General features: G+C 40.3%; 1 protein-coding gene across 3 annotated transcripts in view; it reads right to left on the reverse strand.

The window, feature by feature from the left end:
- PEAK1 (pseudopodium enriched atypical kinase 1) overlaps positions 1 to 17,302 on the reverse strand; it is a 308,018-nt gene that overhangs the window by 59,011 nt on the left and 231,705 nt on the right. For all 3 annotated transcript variants that reach the window (XM_039238166.1, XM_039238163.1, XM_039238164.1), the window contains one exon: positions 11,257 to 14,499. In XM_039238166.1, the coding sequence (XP_039094097.1) occupies positions 11,257 to 14,384 (3,128 nt within the window). In that variant the 5' untranslated portion in view covers positions 14,385 to 14,499. The remainder of the gene's footprint in view (positions 1 to 11,256; positions 14,500 to 17,302) is intronic.

The following is a 17,302-nucleotide window of genomic DNA, read 5'->3' on the forward strand; positions in this document are numbered from 1 at the left end:
TGGACCTTGAGGGTGTTATGCTGAGCGAAATAAGTCAGGCAGAGAAGGACAAATATCATATGTTTGCACATATAGGAGGATTAGGAGGAACTTGACGGAGGAACAAGGGGGAGAAGAAGGGCGGAAATGGTGGGGGAAAGGGAGAGAGGCAAACCATGAGAGACTCTTGAATGCTGACAAAAACTGAGGACTGATGGATGTGGGGGGGAAGGGAGGATGGGCATGGAGGAGGGCACTTGTGGGGATGAGCACTGAGTGTTATGTGGAAACTAATTTGACAAACTATTTGTAAAAAAAAAAAAAAAAAAAGAGGGTATTTTGGAACCAATCTTTACCCTCTGAGGTTTATCTTAGAATACAATTATGTAAACTCACAAAATGTTAGAAAAGGGGATTTAGCCTAGCATGGCATTTAAGATTTTTATTTGAAGCCCTGCCTGGATAAAGTCTCCTCTGAAAGTAAGAAGCAGCAACAGGTCAAGTCTCCCGACATGCAGCACTACCTCACTTCCTTGTATCAAAAGAGGACAGAGGTGAGTACAGAATGCAGGCTCCTAAGACTGAGAAAGCAGTTACAAAAAGAGGGGGGCTCTTCCTAAAATCTCTATTTTGTTCCACTGATCCTCTGTTCCACATCCTTGGGACCCATCAGGGTCAGGTCTGGACTACCTGCAGGTCTTAAGGCCTTTCACAAGGAGGCTGCAATGTCTGTTTCCATTCTCATTCTCAATTCTCTAATACATAATCCTTCAGCTCCATGCAAACCAATGTATTTCTCCATCACAACTCCTTGTCCCTTGGACACACCATATTCTCCATCTTTGCTGAACCTACTTTCCCTTTCTAGAGTTGCTTCCCTGTCTTTCCATCTATTTCAAACCCAGCCAGTCACAAAAGACTAATCAGGTCTCACATTGCCCATGACATCTTTGTGTCCGCAGGGACTCTTCCTTCTCTGAACACCTGGATGAATGTTTGTGTCCCTCCCAAATTCATATGTTGAAGCCCTAAGCCCCATTGTGACTACATTGGATATGGGATTTCCAAGGAAATAATGAGATTAAATGAGGTGATAAGGGTGGGCCCCTGTCAAATAAGATTTTGTGCTTGTAAGGAAGCCACTCAGTCTGTGGTATTTTATTTTATGGTGGCCTGAGCAGATTAATACAAAGGGACTGAGATTATAGCAAACACTCAGTAAATAGGTGCTGAATAAATCAAATCAGGTGGGATCTGAACAGCAAAGCACAAGAGAATATTACTAGGATCCTCCTAGTAAAATTTCTGCTTGTACCACCATGGAGAATGGGATCAGGAAATCTCCCTAAGGCAAAGTGGAGCTACATCCATGTGCTAGTGGCACAGAAAGGCCAATGACTGGTTCCTGAGTCTATATCCCCATGTGAAAACTAGGAGTGGGGGTGGGGAGCTGATCAGTGTGCATTGCTGTCATCGTGTTGTTTTCAGACAAGCTTTTCTCCCTGCTGTTAACAAGTTACCATTATAGACGCACCATCTGAAGACAAACTGCTTGTTCTGGAATTAAACCTTTAAATATTACCTGATGACTCTAATCAATACCTACTGTAGTTATGTTAAATAATCACTGGCTCAAACTGTGGCCTAGGGGTCTGAAACAGGCCTGGAAATTAGAAACTCAAATTTCATCTCAGCTCTGCCATCACTGCTACTCGGTCCCTGTCTCCCATTATTCATCTATAAAATGAGTGTAGTGACATTTATAGGAGTGTGTGTTAATTAGGAAATTCATATAAAGTGCTTTTAAGGGAGTGAACAACTATGTTCCACTCCTGCTTGCAGAGTGGCTCTGGGAATGTCAATGATCCTGTTTCTCTGGCCTATAAAATAGGAAGGGTGCACTGTCACAGATGTTGGGACAAATGAGATAATGTCAGTGAAGGAGTTTTAAGAGTTATATAATAAATATGGTTTATATATACAATGGACTACTACTTGGCAATGAGAAAAAATGAAATCCTGCCATTTGGAACAACAGGGATGGAACAGGAGGGTAGTATGCTAAGTGAAAGAAGTCAGTCAGAGAAAGACAGGTATCCTATGTTTTCACTCATATGTGGAACTTGAGAAACTTAACAGAAGACCATGGGGGAAAGGAAGGGGAAAAAAACAGTTTCAAACAGCACTGCTTAAAAGTTCAACAGTAAGGACTTCATGAACTCCTCTAACTTTAAAAACAATATGTCAGCAAATGTAGACGTGATCTTTATAAATACTTACAGTCCAGAAGTTTCTTTAGAGCAAAGAATATATGATCAGGAGAGCAAACAGCTATTTTCAGCTTCTCTCTCCATTTTTTTTTTCTTTATGAGAAATAGGAATTTGATCTTCAGAGGCCAGTCTGGTCCTAAGCATGAAAAGGTGACTTTGATAGGGTTCTCTTAGCAAAGAATAGAGATAATGCAAAGTAAGATATAACTGGAGCATAAGTATTAAAAAACCCTCAAGTTTCTAACTGAACTTGACAAAGAGAGAAGGACATTACATTTTACTATAATCTAAAAAGTGCTCAGCCTTTCTTTGCCCATTTTGTATGTGCATACACGCATGTCTATAAAGAGGCCTAGACTCTGGGTACTGTAGTGACTAGCAAACCTGTATAGTGTTTGGCTAGAATGGACACAGGCCACTAGCATGCCTGACAACCACAGACAAATCAGGTATTTATTATAGCTTAGTTCAGAGGCTTAGCCAACTTTTCTGTGAAGAGTCAGATAGTAAATATTTTAGGCTTTACAGGCCACATGGTGTCTGTTGCACCTAACCCTGCTGCTATAGTGCAAAAGTAGCTATAGACAACATGCAAATGAATGAGTGTAGCTGTTTTCCAATAAAACTTGATTTACAGAAAGGGGTGACAGGTTGGATTTGGCCTATAGGTCATAGTTCTCCAACTTCTTCTCTATATCCTTGAACCTTGGAGTGGATTAGAAGGCTCCTAGGATTGACTCCTGGATTATAGAGGAATATAGCTTAGTTCTAAGGGCTCTAAGAAGATAAAAAAAAGATCTTGGGAGGATAAAGGAAGGCTTATACAGATGAATGGCATTCCTAAAGGAGCAAAGGTGTGCCAAACTTTATCTCCCTATCCAATACAGAAGTTGGCAGAGGTTTGGACAGAATCCCAGCAGTGTGAGGCACAGGTGAATTCCTGAGATGTTTCTGGGAGTCTCAGAGAAACCAGACTTACATGATACATTGGGGGACTTTGTTAATTAGGAACACAGTGTTCACGGCTGGTGAAGCTGGAAAGGTTAGCCGAAAGAGGCCATTTAGTGGGCAAATGAGATCCTTAACTTTGTCTGAAAGTGTTAAAGTTATTTTGGGTGAGCTATGGTTATTTTCTTAGGCACTAAGTTTTTGTGATTATTAGAAAACTTTTTTTCAACTAAAATTTTAAGGACATGTGATTGGCAAAAGATACTGCCTACCAATTATGAAATAAAGGTGATTTTAGTCAACAATAAAGAGTTTGCCACACAGTTTATTGAAAAGACTACTAAAAGGAAACGAAATCCAGAAGGAAGGAGTCAAATGAAGACAGAATAGTAAAAAAAAAAAAAAAAGTGTAAATATGCGAATAAATAAAAAATAAAGGATGGTGATGTGATGGGGAGTGACTGAAGGTAGGGGAAGTTTCCTAAGACAGGGCAGTCAGTTACAATTTTCCTGAGGAAGTGACACTGCAGTTGAGAGCTGAATGACAAGGAGCTTGCCATACAAAGATCTGAAGAAAGCATTCCAAAGAGTCAGGAGCTGATAAAAAAAAAGGGGGGGGAGGAGCTTATGTTCGGCATGTACGAAGAACAGAAAAAAAACTACTGTGAGAAGTTTGTGAACAAGGGGATGAATAGGAGATAAGTTAAATAGGTAGGCTATAGGCAGAGGTCATATTATGTAGAGACTTTCTTCACTGTGTTGACACTATGTGATTTGGTTTGAAAAAGAGTACTTGGCTATTTAGCTATTCTAGAGAGACTAGATTAGAAAAGGCAAGAGATTTAAAGCAGGGAGACCACAATTAGGACTTTAGTAAATCAGGTGGGATGATGGTGGCTTGGACCAGGGTGGAAGCAGCAGAGGTAGAAAGAAGTAAACAAATATGGGATGTATTATTCTAGAGGTTGAGTTAATAAGACTTGCTGATAATTTCTATGTAGGGGATGTGGAGAAGAGAAAGACCAAGGATGACTCCTAATTTTTTGGAATAACAACTGGATGGATGGTGGGGCCATTTATTATCAAGAAGGGAAGACTTGGTATGGAACAGATTTGTGAGGAAAAATCAAGAATTCTGTTTTGGACATGTCTCATTAGAGAGGTCCATTTGATGTTCAAGTGGAGATATCAAGTGGATAAGTATGTGAATCATGGGGTAGGTCAAGGATGGAGTCGTCAGAATATACTTAGTATTTACAATCTGGATACCAGATGCTGTTTAGCCAGGAGTTAGCCATTAAAGTTTAAAGAACTCTTTCTGGTATATGGTCATGATGGAAAAGGATAGAAGAAAGAAAAGAAAGAAAAGACAGACAGACAGAAAGAAGGAAAAGGAACTTATCTTTTAGTGATATATACTGAAACATTTACAATGTGAAATGTCTGAGATTTGCTTCAAAATAATGTGGGGAAGGAGAAAAGGTTGTAGGTGAAAGAAGATTGGCCATAAATAATTGGTAACTGTTGAAGTGCAGTTTTGGGGTAAATAGTGGTTCATCTTACTAATTTATCTACTTTTGTATATGTTTAAAATTTTCTTTCACAAAAAATTTAAAATAAAATGGAAATAAATAAAAGGACTCATTTTAAGATGGTATTCCTTAAAAAGTAATCCTGTAGTATTGATTTCATGGTCAACATTATCAACAAGGCACTCAGCAAGAAAAGGAGCCAGAATAATTAGGGTTCACGAGCAAGAGAGTAAGTAAAATTAAACAAGCAGACAAAGGTCACATATATAGGACCTTCTGCAGTTTGGGTTATGACTGGATTTATGTTTAAGGAAGAGCACTTGGCTGTTCTAAAAATAGACTGCAGGGGCAAGACATTCAGCAAGGATCATCTTAAATGATGGTGCTCTAAACAGAATTTTAAAGAGGTCAACCCTATTGCTAGACACTGTGCTAGATGCTTTATAGATATCAATTTAGTCCTCATAATCGCTCTGTAAGGTAGGTATTAGTATTATTACTGTACAGGTTGGAAAGCTTTAGCTTAGAGAGGTTAAGTCAAAAGTCACACACGTACCAGCGGTATAGCTGGAATTCAAATCCGAACCTGGACAGTGCCTGCATTTTTCCTACTATGCAGTATTGCTCCCATGCTATGGACACCAAAGGGCTGCAGAGATGGCATGTAGGCTAGTGTGCACAAAAATGAGAGTGGAGGAATTCCCACCCCATCACAGACCAGAATAACCACGAAATTAACTCCTCGTGATCCAGACTTAGCCAGATAGAAATGATGCCTATGGGTATATTCTGGAGCCCAAATTTGACTAGTATCCCTGTAACCAGTATTTCCCCTTTCCACTCCATTTTCACTACCACTGCCAGAAGAGAGTTTATTAAAATTAAAAAATGCTGGGGCACCTGGCTGGCTCAGTTGGTGGAACATGTGACTCTTGATCTAGGGGCTCCTAGAAAATTCGAGCTCCACACTGAGTGTAGAGATGACTTAAAAAATAAATCATAAAAAAAAAGTCACATACTTTCCCCCATATGCCCTGTTTCTGCTACAAAATCTACAAGATAAGGGCCAAATATTTCAACATATCAGGAAAGCCTCTTTGCAGTCTGTCTCAGCACTTCTCAAACTTTTTGTTCTTGGGCTTCCCTTACACTTAAAAATTATTCAGAAGTGCAAGGGCTCTTGTTTATGTGAACTGTAGCTGTTGAAATTATATTAGAAATTAAAACTGAGAAAATTTAAAAACAGTTACTAGTTCATTTAAAATAATAAACCTTTTAAAAATAGTAACGTAAATAACACTATTTTCAAATCTCTCTAATATATGGCTTAACAGAAGCCAGCTGAATTATCATATGTGCTTCTGCCTTCAATCTGCTGTGATATGCTGCTTTGGGTAAAGTACAGTGGACCCTGAACAATGTGGGGGTTAGGGACACTGCCCCTTGCACAAAAATCTGCATATAACTTGACTCCCCCAAAACTTACTACTGGTAGCCTACTATTGAGCAGCATCCTTACTCAAAACATAGTCAATTAACACATATTCTGTAAGTCATATGCATTATATATTGTGTTCTTAAAGTAAGCTAGAGAAAAGAAAATGGTATTAAGAAAGTCATAAGAAAAAATACATTTACAGCACTGTATGTTATTTATTTAAAAATCCGTATATAAGTAGACCTGTGCAGTTCAAACCTGTGTTGTTCAAGAGTTATCTGTAATGAAAAAAATTTGATCTCATGCAGATATATGGGTGGGAAAGGGAGGAGTATATTAGATTTTTAGATAATTGTGAATATTCTTCTTGGTACTATACCAGAACTTGGTAACTAAAGTCCCTTAAAGGTTACTAGCAATGTGGAGTCTGAAACCATTAATAATAAAGTCTTTAGACTCAGTTACATAAAAATCTATTGGTCTAATTTGCAGTTTCAACTTATGCATAATTTGTAATATCATCATGCATTAGGTCATTTGGGAATTGCCAGTTCACTGGGTTATACAGATCTTCCAAATGTTGGCACATTTCATCATATGATATTAAAAAACCTTTGTATGCAAATACCAACCACCACCAATCTCATCAGAAAAATCCCTAAGTATCAGGAAGCTATCAAGGTCAGGGTAGCAGATATAAGTTTTCAAAAATTCTTATTTTTATTTGAAAGCCTGAATTGTATCATTGACAACAAATACTATCAGTTGTTCTCCTTTAAGTAACAGGCTATGCTCATTCTTTTTTTTTTTTTTAATTTATTTTTTTTACAAATAGTTTATTGTCAAATTAGTTTCCACATAACAGTCAGTGCTCATCCCCACAAGTGTCCTCCTCCATGCCCATCCCCCACTCCCCCCCCCATCCATCAGTCCTCAGTTTTTGTCAGGGCTATGCTCATTCTTAAGAAAGTATCTGCCAAACACTCAAGTCTGAATAGCCACAGGGGGTCTACCACCCGTTCTTTCAAAGCAGTCCATGAAAAAGGGGGCTAGTTCAGCTTTGTAACCCAAATCTTGAAACTCAAACTATTTCACAAATGTTCTTCCTTGAGGTAATCATCACACTTTGGTACACAACAGAAGCACTTTATGTATACTTCCCATTTCATCATACGAAGGTTTTTTGTTTTTGTTTTTGTTTTTTTGACAGACATAGCCTCAAGGGCTGAGATTTAATAAAACTACTTCATCAAGGACATGTATAAGTGAAAAAATTTTTTAAACTATTTGGACAATATTATGCGATGGGTTTGATTTCTGTTAAGGTGTAAGGAGTTTTACCCACTATTATTTCTGTGCCACCAGTGCAAATGTCAATGCAGTAAAAAGAATAAAGTCTTATTATCAAAGTGGTGACTTGTGCGTGATCGCTATTTGACCTTGCCTTGACCACATTTGAAGAACCAGTGGTCTCTTCATCAGCCTTTTCCAGCCACCTGTCGTGATTCTGCTTGCCATCATCATCTTTTCTGTGGCTCTGCATATATTGTTCCTTCTGTCTACAATGTCTCTCCCAAGCACTGGGGAAAATCCTACCTGTCTTTTAAGATCTGGTGGGTATTTCAATTGCGAGAAGTCTCTTTTAAACTGATCTAGTCACTGTCTTTTATGCTTTAGGCCACTGTACACATACACTGTTTTAGCACTTATTACACTGAAGGCAGAGGCACTACTAACGTCTTAAAGCACCCAGTGTGTGCCAGACTCTGTGCAAAATCTTTTATGTGTTTTCCTATTATATTTTCAAAGTAACCATATGTGATAGGTATCAGTATAGTCACTGTACACTGAAGAACCAGACAAATAGCTGAAGTGAAGTCAAACCCAAGCCTGTTGTTTCAGCAGTGTGATCATCTTTTCCCTATTCGTCCCTATGGTACGTATACGGCACATTGAAGATATTCAATTTATGTCACCTGAACGGTCAGGTGATAAATAAATAAATTTAGTAATAATCTAATTTCATAATAAAAAGCTCTACAAAGTCCCTTATCTTTTAGGGTCTAGACTGCAGTCAAGTATTGTTCATTTCTCATAGTTTGGATTTGGAATCTTCATTACTTATAGAAAAGCTTGAATTTTCATTTCTTCCAGCAGTGGGATGGTAATTTAATGATTACCACTGCCATCAGGCTGAAAACACAAATGCTGACATTTGACAGTAACATTTTTCCCTTTCAAAGTTGCTTTAAGTAAATACCAATGGTGTATTCAATTAAGTAATTACTGAAAAGCAAATGATGTATATTTGTTTATTTTAAAACTTTCCAAACTGTTTTAAAAAAACTACTTAAGACCTCTTTTTCTACTCAATCTGAGACATTATGAAATGTGAAAATTCCAGGGTGCCTCTAAGAAAATACTAATACCTCATACATGCTTTACTAAGACTGCAGACATATCCTTAGATTTAGAATGGTGGTGAGGTCAGTGGCTCTCAAAGTGTAGCCTCAGGAGTGGAAGCAGCAGCACTGGGGAACTTGTAACAAATGCAAATTATCAGGACCCACACACCACCCAGACCTACTGCATCTGGGGAACTTGTAACAAATGCAAATTATCAGGACCCACACACCACCCAGACCTACTGCATCAGAAACTGTGAGGGTGGGGTCCAGCAATCTCTGTTCTAACAGCCCTCAAGTTATTGTGGTGCATACCAACTGCATCGTTTGGATTCCTGGATGTTACTTATTAAGAACTGAAAATTTTGGAAGATATAACTGGCCCATGTACAACCAAATCTGTGAAAACATAAGCTGTATAATATGGGGTCTATCATGCTAAAGGGCCTGGGCTGCCCTCAAGCCCAAATACGGTGGCATGGAGCCAAAGAAGAGAATCTCATTCCACAGAGGAGAGGCCAAATCAGTCCTTGGCTCTGTCTTCCAGGAGGTGGATAAACACACCACAGCCATACTTAATGAGGAGTGAAGTCATTTATTGATCTGCAAGCACTCTCTGTAACTCCAACCAGGTGCTCTTTATATTGCTTTTTCCCTAAATGAAACAGTAACCTGTATTTACATGTGTTTTATTACTACTGGAGTACAATATTCTATCATCCACCTTCAACTATCTATGACAAGACTACTCTTTCCAGGGATATATTACCACTGTTCTGCTTTGTTATTATATGGACTTAAGGAAAACAGGAACTTGCTAGCATTTGGACAACTATTTGGGGGTTGTGTACAAAGCTTATTTTCATGAAGAGTATATATATATATATGAATATATAAACTTGCTAACATTTTGCTAGAAAAAGTGAAGGCATTAAGTATTCCCTTCGTTTTTAGTTACACATTTCTAATAAAAAGCTGGTAAGAGGATCTGCCCTATCATAGGAGTTTGCTGTCTTTGCCAAAGAACATGCCAGGTCTGGTAGAGAAGGCTTACTGTAAGTCAACAGGGAGGCAGACTTAGAATCAGATGAAAGAAATACTCAGGGCATATCATTGTTTAAAAATAACAAGTACTGGGGTGCCTGTCTGGCTTAGTCAGTAGAGCGTGTGACTCTTGATCTTGCAGTTGTGGGTTCGAGTTGCATATTGGGTGAGGTATTACTTAAAAATAAAATGCTTGATGCCATTTGCAGCAACGTGGATGGAACTAGACGGTATTATGTTGAGTGAAATAAGTCAGTCAGATAAGGACAGATATCTCATGTTTTCACTCATATGCAGATCTTGAGAAACTTAACAGAAGACCATGGAGGAAGGAAGGGGAAGAGAGAGGGAGGGAGGCAAACCATAAGAGACTCTTAAATACAGAAAACAAATTGAGGGTGGATGGGGTGGGTGGGGAAGAAGAGAAAATGGGTGATGGGCACTGAGGAGGTTACTTGTTGGGATGACCACTGGGTGTTGTATGTAAGCCAATCTGACAAATTATATTTGTAAAAATAAATAAATGAATGAAATATTTAGAAAGAAAGAAGTATAGGGGATATAAGGAAATCATCCCATTTGTTATAAATTTGGGATAATGGTTCTTGTTTTTATTGGCAGCTCATTAATTTTGCTTACCATATGAATGAAAAAACAATTTTAAGCTTCCTAAACATAAATGTTTATATGAATGATTACACGTGAAAATATAAAAATGTCATTTGCCTTTGTGTTCACTAACAGTGAAACACTGTAGGAAGAATGCAAGCTTTAGAGTTAGACAAACCAAAGTTTGAATTCTGGCTCTGGCAGTTGTGAATCTGATCAATTCATAACCTCTCTGATTTTCAGTTTCCTCATCTGAATACAACCAATTTGTAGGGCTGTTGTATGGATTTGAGATAAATATTCAGATTGTGCTTTACACAGAGTAGGTGATCAAGAAAGAGTTATTAAAGCAGGAGAGAAAATGAGTACCTAGAGAACTGAGGTGGGCGGGCTGTTTGCCCAGCTGGCATTATGGATTCTACTACTGGGTCTCAATCTCAGTGACCATCTTCTCCTATATCACCTACATGTTAAATAACTATAGACTGCTTGCCCCCAACTCCCCCCTGCCCCCAACTTCCACAATACTTGAAAGGAAGACAGAAAGAGCAGCAATAAAAAAACAAATATTCCCGTAAAACAAAGTAATGATACAGAGCTACACCTTGGTGAAAGCCAGATCGAATTGCTTGAAGAGCTTTATTCCACCTACAGTGAGGGTAAGAAGTGTATCACCATTTATTCATTTGATCCTATTTCATCCTCACACTATCACAGCATTTCAAAGCAACATATTATTTACTGCTATTAAGGTGTTATGGATTTGCTTTTCTATGTTCAAGCGCCTCTGCACTCACCAGAATGCAGCAGGCTACTTTAACTAACGATCCAGGGCCATAAACCTTGTTCAGTGCAATAAGATCCCTTTAATAATACTCTAATCTTGGAATGCAGTTATCAGGATAGATGATGGCCACTGAGTGCTACTTCCGAACAGTTATGGCTCTTACACAACCTTAATGATGTAAAACAACTTAGCATCAAAAAATGTGTTAAAAATTCTCATATTCTGCCATTCTATTTTACATACCTGAGAATTTTTTTAGGAATCTGTGACGGAGAAGAAAGACTCCTTTTCTTCTTCTCTGAGTCCTGCAGGAACCCTTCCTCTGACCCGTCCTTCTCTATGACTGCGGACTGGTCTGCTCTGGCCTTCTGGTCCACGCTGAGCTGGCTCTGGGCAGGATCACACCTGTACATAAAGACAATGGCTGGCTTCTCGCTGGACTCTCCCTTTGCCTCTGTGAACCAGTGATGGCGCTGAACCGGAGGAGGCGGGAGCATGTGGATGACCGTGCCGTCCAGACCCACCAGTTTCCCTTTCTCTCGCTCTTTCTCTTTGTCGTCCTCCTCGTCTGTTTTCCGGCGGCGGAAGAAGCTTTTAAATGATATCCAGCGTTTAGGTTTTGCATCAGCTGCCCGCCTGCTGCCTTCAGAGTGCAGAATGGATTCAGCTTCCGTTGACCTGGTAGGACTGGTTGGCTTGGTCCAGTTGGTGAAATGCCTCTGCAAAAGGTTGCCTGCATGGTAAGGGGAGGAAGTAGAACGAGGTGGGGGGAAGGGAGGGGGTGGCTCCCCCTGGGGGTTGGCCACTAACTTGGAGAGAGGGGCAGTGGCTGGCTTTGCGAGCGGATCTTTCCGTGCTCTGGCAGTGGGACTTTCTGTGGCCTGAGTGGCTTCCGCCTCCCCACTGGGCTGAGACGTAAAGAGAGATTTGGGTCGGACCGGTGTATTCTTAGCAGCGTCAGCGTCTGGGGGGACTGCGTAGAGCTCTTCCACGCTGCATGCTTTAGGGCTAGACTGGGGCATTTCTGGAGGAGACTGTGGCGGTTGGATAGAAGCCACAATCTGAGAAAGCACTGTGCTGGCCCTCTCCCTGGTGCTGCTGCTGCTGCTGACCGTCTGAGCCTCTGGAGTGCCTTCTGTTTGGGCCACAGGTTCTTGAGTGGTTCTCTGGATCTTCGTTGGGGAGCTGTGGCCAGAACCAAAGCTTTTCTGTGGTGAAGACTGACCTCTGTTCAGGCAGCTGTTAAACTCCTGAACCTTCTGAGCCACTGAGCCCCTTTTACGCTCTGTGCTGCTTGAAAGCCCTTTGGCTTGGGGGTACTCAGTAGGTTTGCTAGTGGCATTATCGGACATTTTTTCAGTTTCTATTTCCTCATAAGTATGGCTTATTACACTTGTGGTTTTTCCCTTCACTGAGAGTTCCCCACTTGTTCCAAGAAAACTTTTGTAAATGGCTAGATTGTCATATGCATTTGGGTTGATTACAATGGGAACTTTGATGGCATTTTTGGAACTGCGAGCATAAGTTGGCTCGTCGTGAATGATAATTGGAAAAGGTGGCATACCAGCATTGTTATAACTATTAAATTTTATTTCTGACAAATTGGGTGACTTAACAGGGATAGTTTTAGAGGAAATGTTTGTAGTTGTGGGTGAAGTAGGTGCTGATTTGTGACAGTTTTTCCTTGGAGGGACATTTGGTCCAGTTCCACCACCGATTAATTCTACCTTGGGTATCTTCTGCCGTGGACTGGTACTGGAAGTCCAGACTTCCTGGTATCGTATTGCACTGGATTTTTGGAAGTGGGCACTTACGTGTCCTGATGTCGATGCAGGCGATGTCATCGGAGAGTTTGGAGTAGAAGATGAGATTTTTGTCTTGGGGCTAGTAATAGGGCCCTCGAGGTGCTCAGTGGCCATGGCTGCCGACACGTCCACAATAGTATATGGCTTGCACAGTGGCTGTTCCAGGTTCACAACTCGGTAGGGCTTTGCTTGCTCTTCTACAGGGACGAGGTTAATAGTTACTGCTTGCCCAGCAATATCTGTAGAGGCTTTGCTTTCTTGCTTCTCAGTCTGTACAGCAATCTTGCCATCCTTCTCTTCTAATCGGAGAGCAAGAACTGCTTTGTGTGTTTCTGGAACTTTTACTGAGCTTTTAGGTGCTTGTGAGGAGTCCTTTTCCTGATTATTACCAGAGAGACTTTCATAATTGGACTCACTTTCCTTCATGTCCTTAGAATTTCCCGGGTTACCAGGAGACACTCCTCCATTACAGATCTTCTGGGATAAACCACTGGCTGTCTCAGAACGTGATTCCTCTGTTAAAGAAGAGTCTGGTGATGTGGAGTCAGATGACACCATGCTCTGCATGCTTCCTGGTCCACAGGAGACCACAGAATTCTCTTCATAACCATTTAGGATTTCGTCGTAACTGTCATCATAGTCTACAGCACAGATTCTCTGCAGAGACTTATTTCGCAGGGGGACAGTATTCCATTTTTTGTCCACAAAGAATCGAACAGGAGACAAAGTATTTGCCCTGAAGTTAGCAAAGCGGGGCTGCCCTCTCATGCGAATCTCCATGGCCAGCAGCTCTTCGTCACTCTCATCCCAGCTCTCATGCTCCTCCTCCATGTTACTGAAAAATACATCTTCCTCACTCTCCTCGCCACTAGAAAACTCTGGGTAACAGAACCGGCCCCCTTCATTACTGATCACTTCTGTGCTTCCACTCAGAATAACATGCTTGCCCTGAGTATCCTTCATACCGCCCATCATGCAACTTGGTGGAAGCTTTCTTTCCAATGATCTTTTATAGCAATCATTTATTCTTCCCAAGAATGTTTCTCTGGAGTTTGATTCATTTCCTCTCATCTGAGGGGTGGTATCCAAGCCTGCTATCTCTTTTAACACATCAGTTAGACCATTATTGTTATTTGGTATCTTCTTTGCACTATCATTATTGCCATAAGGCTTAGGAACATGGCTAAATCCTTCAATATCATCTTCATTATTATTATTAAGTGGTTTCTGATTCAAGGCCGTCCTGTTTCGGTTCCACCCTATGATGACAGGTTTGTTCTCACAGTGTTCTTGGATGCTAAGTTCACCACATACACTCTGCCCATCTGCCACCATCATAGTGGGTTTCACAGCTATAGTGGGTTTTTTAGCCACAGGGGGACGGAAATTCCCAGTGTTCCTCATGCGGTGGTTATTACTGTGATTGGCATTAGTTTTCACATTGCCATGGGTGACGGGTGCCTTCTCAGGGTCTGGGGGAAGCTGGTGTAAGCTTTTAGGCTTAAAGCAGTTCTTGCATTCACCAGGTTTCCAAACGTGTTCAGTAAAGGTGTTACAAGCAGACATTTTTAAGAAAGGACCTTCACAGACAATGCTTTCCTTTCAGTGCATTGGCAAAACTTTCATCCATCAGTTTTTACCTCCCCTACGTATCATAGCAGCTCTTGTAAGTATGATCAACCTGTGGGAGGGGGAAAAAAAAAAAGAAAATCTAAATGGAAAAGGCACAACGAGGCTTATCATGATGAATGACTTAAAAAACTGGCTTCACTCCTAAACTTTTCCTTAAATGAACAGATTGAGAGAGTAACTAATTTGGATGCTTTCTGAATTCTCTTAAGCCAATCAGCATTTTGGAAAGTTCGACTTTCAGAGCCATAATTTTGTACACTCTCACTGAACTATATATAATCTCTCACTTGACGTCTACACGGCAATGCTACTGTGAACGTCCCCTTCTGGAAATGTGTCTGAAGCTGTTCTTTTTATTATCTACAACCTGTAGATACTACAACCTGTGTGCTACTCCTTAGTCCACTGTAGGTTCCTCCTCTTCGACCTGCCCTCTTAATTTTGGATATCTCATAAACTCCTCGATCTCAGTGCATTCTAAACTAAGCCCCCGACTACCCCTTTTCTCATCTGCAAGAAACTTTTCTATTCTCACCAGCCCTCCTCTACTCTCCAGGCCACCTCCTTCCTCTGTCTTAACCCTATTTCAGTTAATGTCCCCATCATCTACTTAGATAATTAAACTCAAGTCTTGACACCTCTTTCCTCACTTCTAACTCCGTATCTAACTAACTCCTTCAATTAGTCTTGCCAATTCTATCTATTACATTTCACTGGAACTCTTTCTTGCCATTACCAGATCCTGCTAACAGATTAGATACTCACCATCTTTTGCCTAGATTCCTGCAAGGGGCTGTCAACTGATATTCATGCCTGCAGTCTCACCCCACTCCAATCCAACCTCTCTACATTTGCGACTCAAAGCGTCGTCCCCAGGCAAAGAGTATCAGCCTTACTTGGGAACTTGTTAGAAATGCAGTATCTCAGGTACAACCCCAGACCTACTGGATCAGAATCATATTTAAGGAGATTGCAGGTGATTCTACCGTTCTATATATACTACCACCAAATTTACCTTCCTGAAATGCTAAGAAGATCAACTTACTACCTAGCTTAACTCTTTTGTAGCTCAATCTTACCTATGCACTGACTCCGAAATGTCAGTGTGCAGACTCGGGGTCTGCCAACTAAATAAGAACCACTTGGAGAAGCATTTACACCTACATAGTCAGTCTCTAAGGGCAGAGTCCAAGAATTTGATGTTTCTCTATGTTTTTTTTTTTAGTTTTGTTTTAACAAGTCCTAAATGCATTGAGGTGTTGGAACCTCTGAGTTATAGGAAGGAACACAAGCCCCTTAGGTTTTCATGATCTGGTCCTTGCCTCCCTTCTAGCCTTAAGTCTTGAATATCAACTAGTCTTATTAATGCTGTAAATCGCATTGGGATGCTCATTTCTCCTTGATACAATCTAAGCCACTTAGACATATCTCCATGAACAAGCACTTTCATTTAAAAAAAGTTTATTTATTTATTTTGAGAAAGAGAGAGTGTGTGCACACATTTGTGCAAGCAAGGCAGGGGCAGAGAGAGGTGGGGAGGGAGAGAATCCCAAGCAAGTTCTGTGCTGTCTGCACAGAGCCCAATGTGGGGCTCAATCTCATCAATGGTGAGATCATGATCTGAGGCAAAATCAAGAGTCAGTCACCTGACTGAGCCACCCAGGTAGGTGCCCTACACTTTTATTTTTATATGTCTGCTTCCTCATTAGTTTTTGAGCTTCTTTAAAGTCTGGGCTATATCTTATTCATCTCTGTAAGTCTAGAACAAGGAGCTGAATAAATACTGTTCGACTAAATGTGCTGGTTTTAAGGTCTGTTTAAAAAAACTAATCTTGTGACTCTCTTTTGTCTTACTTAGGCACATAGCTGCAGACTTCCCTACAGAACAACAACAGTGTTGTGTTTCTAATTTGGATATTATAATAAAGTTGGGAGGAGGCATGTACACGTAAGAATTACTTTAATGGCTGGAGAGTTGCACTTTATTCACGCATAATGACAGCAAAAAGATTTTTGGTTTTGTTAGAAATGCTGCCTTTCTGCCGAGTCTTAGCACACATGTAAAAAAAGAAGTATTTTCTTTAGCTTTTGCACACACGCGCGCACACACACACACACTCACACACACACACAGAGCTAAGTCCCCTGCAAATGATACTCATAAAGCACTCTGCCTCAGTGAAAGAAGTACAGACTTTGAGATCAAAGTATTCCATACAGAGAGCCCAACAGCCTGGCTGAAACCTAAATTTATTCTTTGCTGGAGATTAACGAATGGCTCGTTGCAATATGGTAAGAGTATTTTTCAATTGTTTGTTTGAAAATACTTATTTGGTCCTTCAGATATTCTAAAAGCTATCCGTTAGCTGATAAAACCATTTCCTGCTAGTCTGAGGTTGGAACATTTTGAGCAAGGGAAAGAATGGCATAAAATTAGGCTGAAAAGGAAAGCAGGGGCCAGATCACGCAGGGTGTTTAGTCTTTTAAGGATTACAGAGTTTATCTTAAAGGGAGTGGGAAGCCACTTGAAGGTTTTAAATAGGGGAAACAACATGATCCAATTTGCATTTAAAAAAGCCAGCTCTGAGGAAAAAACATGAAATACTTAGGTGTAGATTTAACAAAATATGTACAAAATCTAAAATCTCTATGCAGAAAACTACAAAATGCTGATAAAAAGGAATCAAAGTGGGCTTAAGTGGAGAGAGATAACCAAGTTCTCTCAGTATTATGAAGATGTCAGTTTCTCCCAAGTTGCTCTGTAGATTCAACATAGTTCTAACAAAATCCAAGCAGGATTTTTGGGGAGAAATCAACAAGCTAATTCTAAAATTTATACAGAAAGGCAAAGG

The sequence above is a fragment of the Hyaena hyaena genome, unplaced genomic scaffold, assembly GCF_003009895.1.
Source record: "Hyaena hyaena isolate Hyena2069 unplaced genomic scaffold, ASM300989v1 scaffold_137, whole genome shotgun sequence".
In the NCBI taxonomy this organism is placed as follows: Eukaryota; Metazoa; Chordata; class Mammalia; order Carnivora; family Hyaenidae; genus Hyaena; species Hyaena hyaena.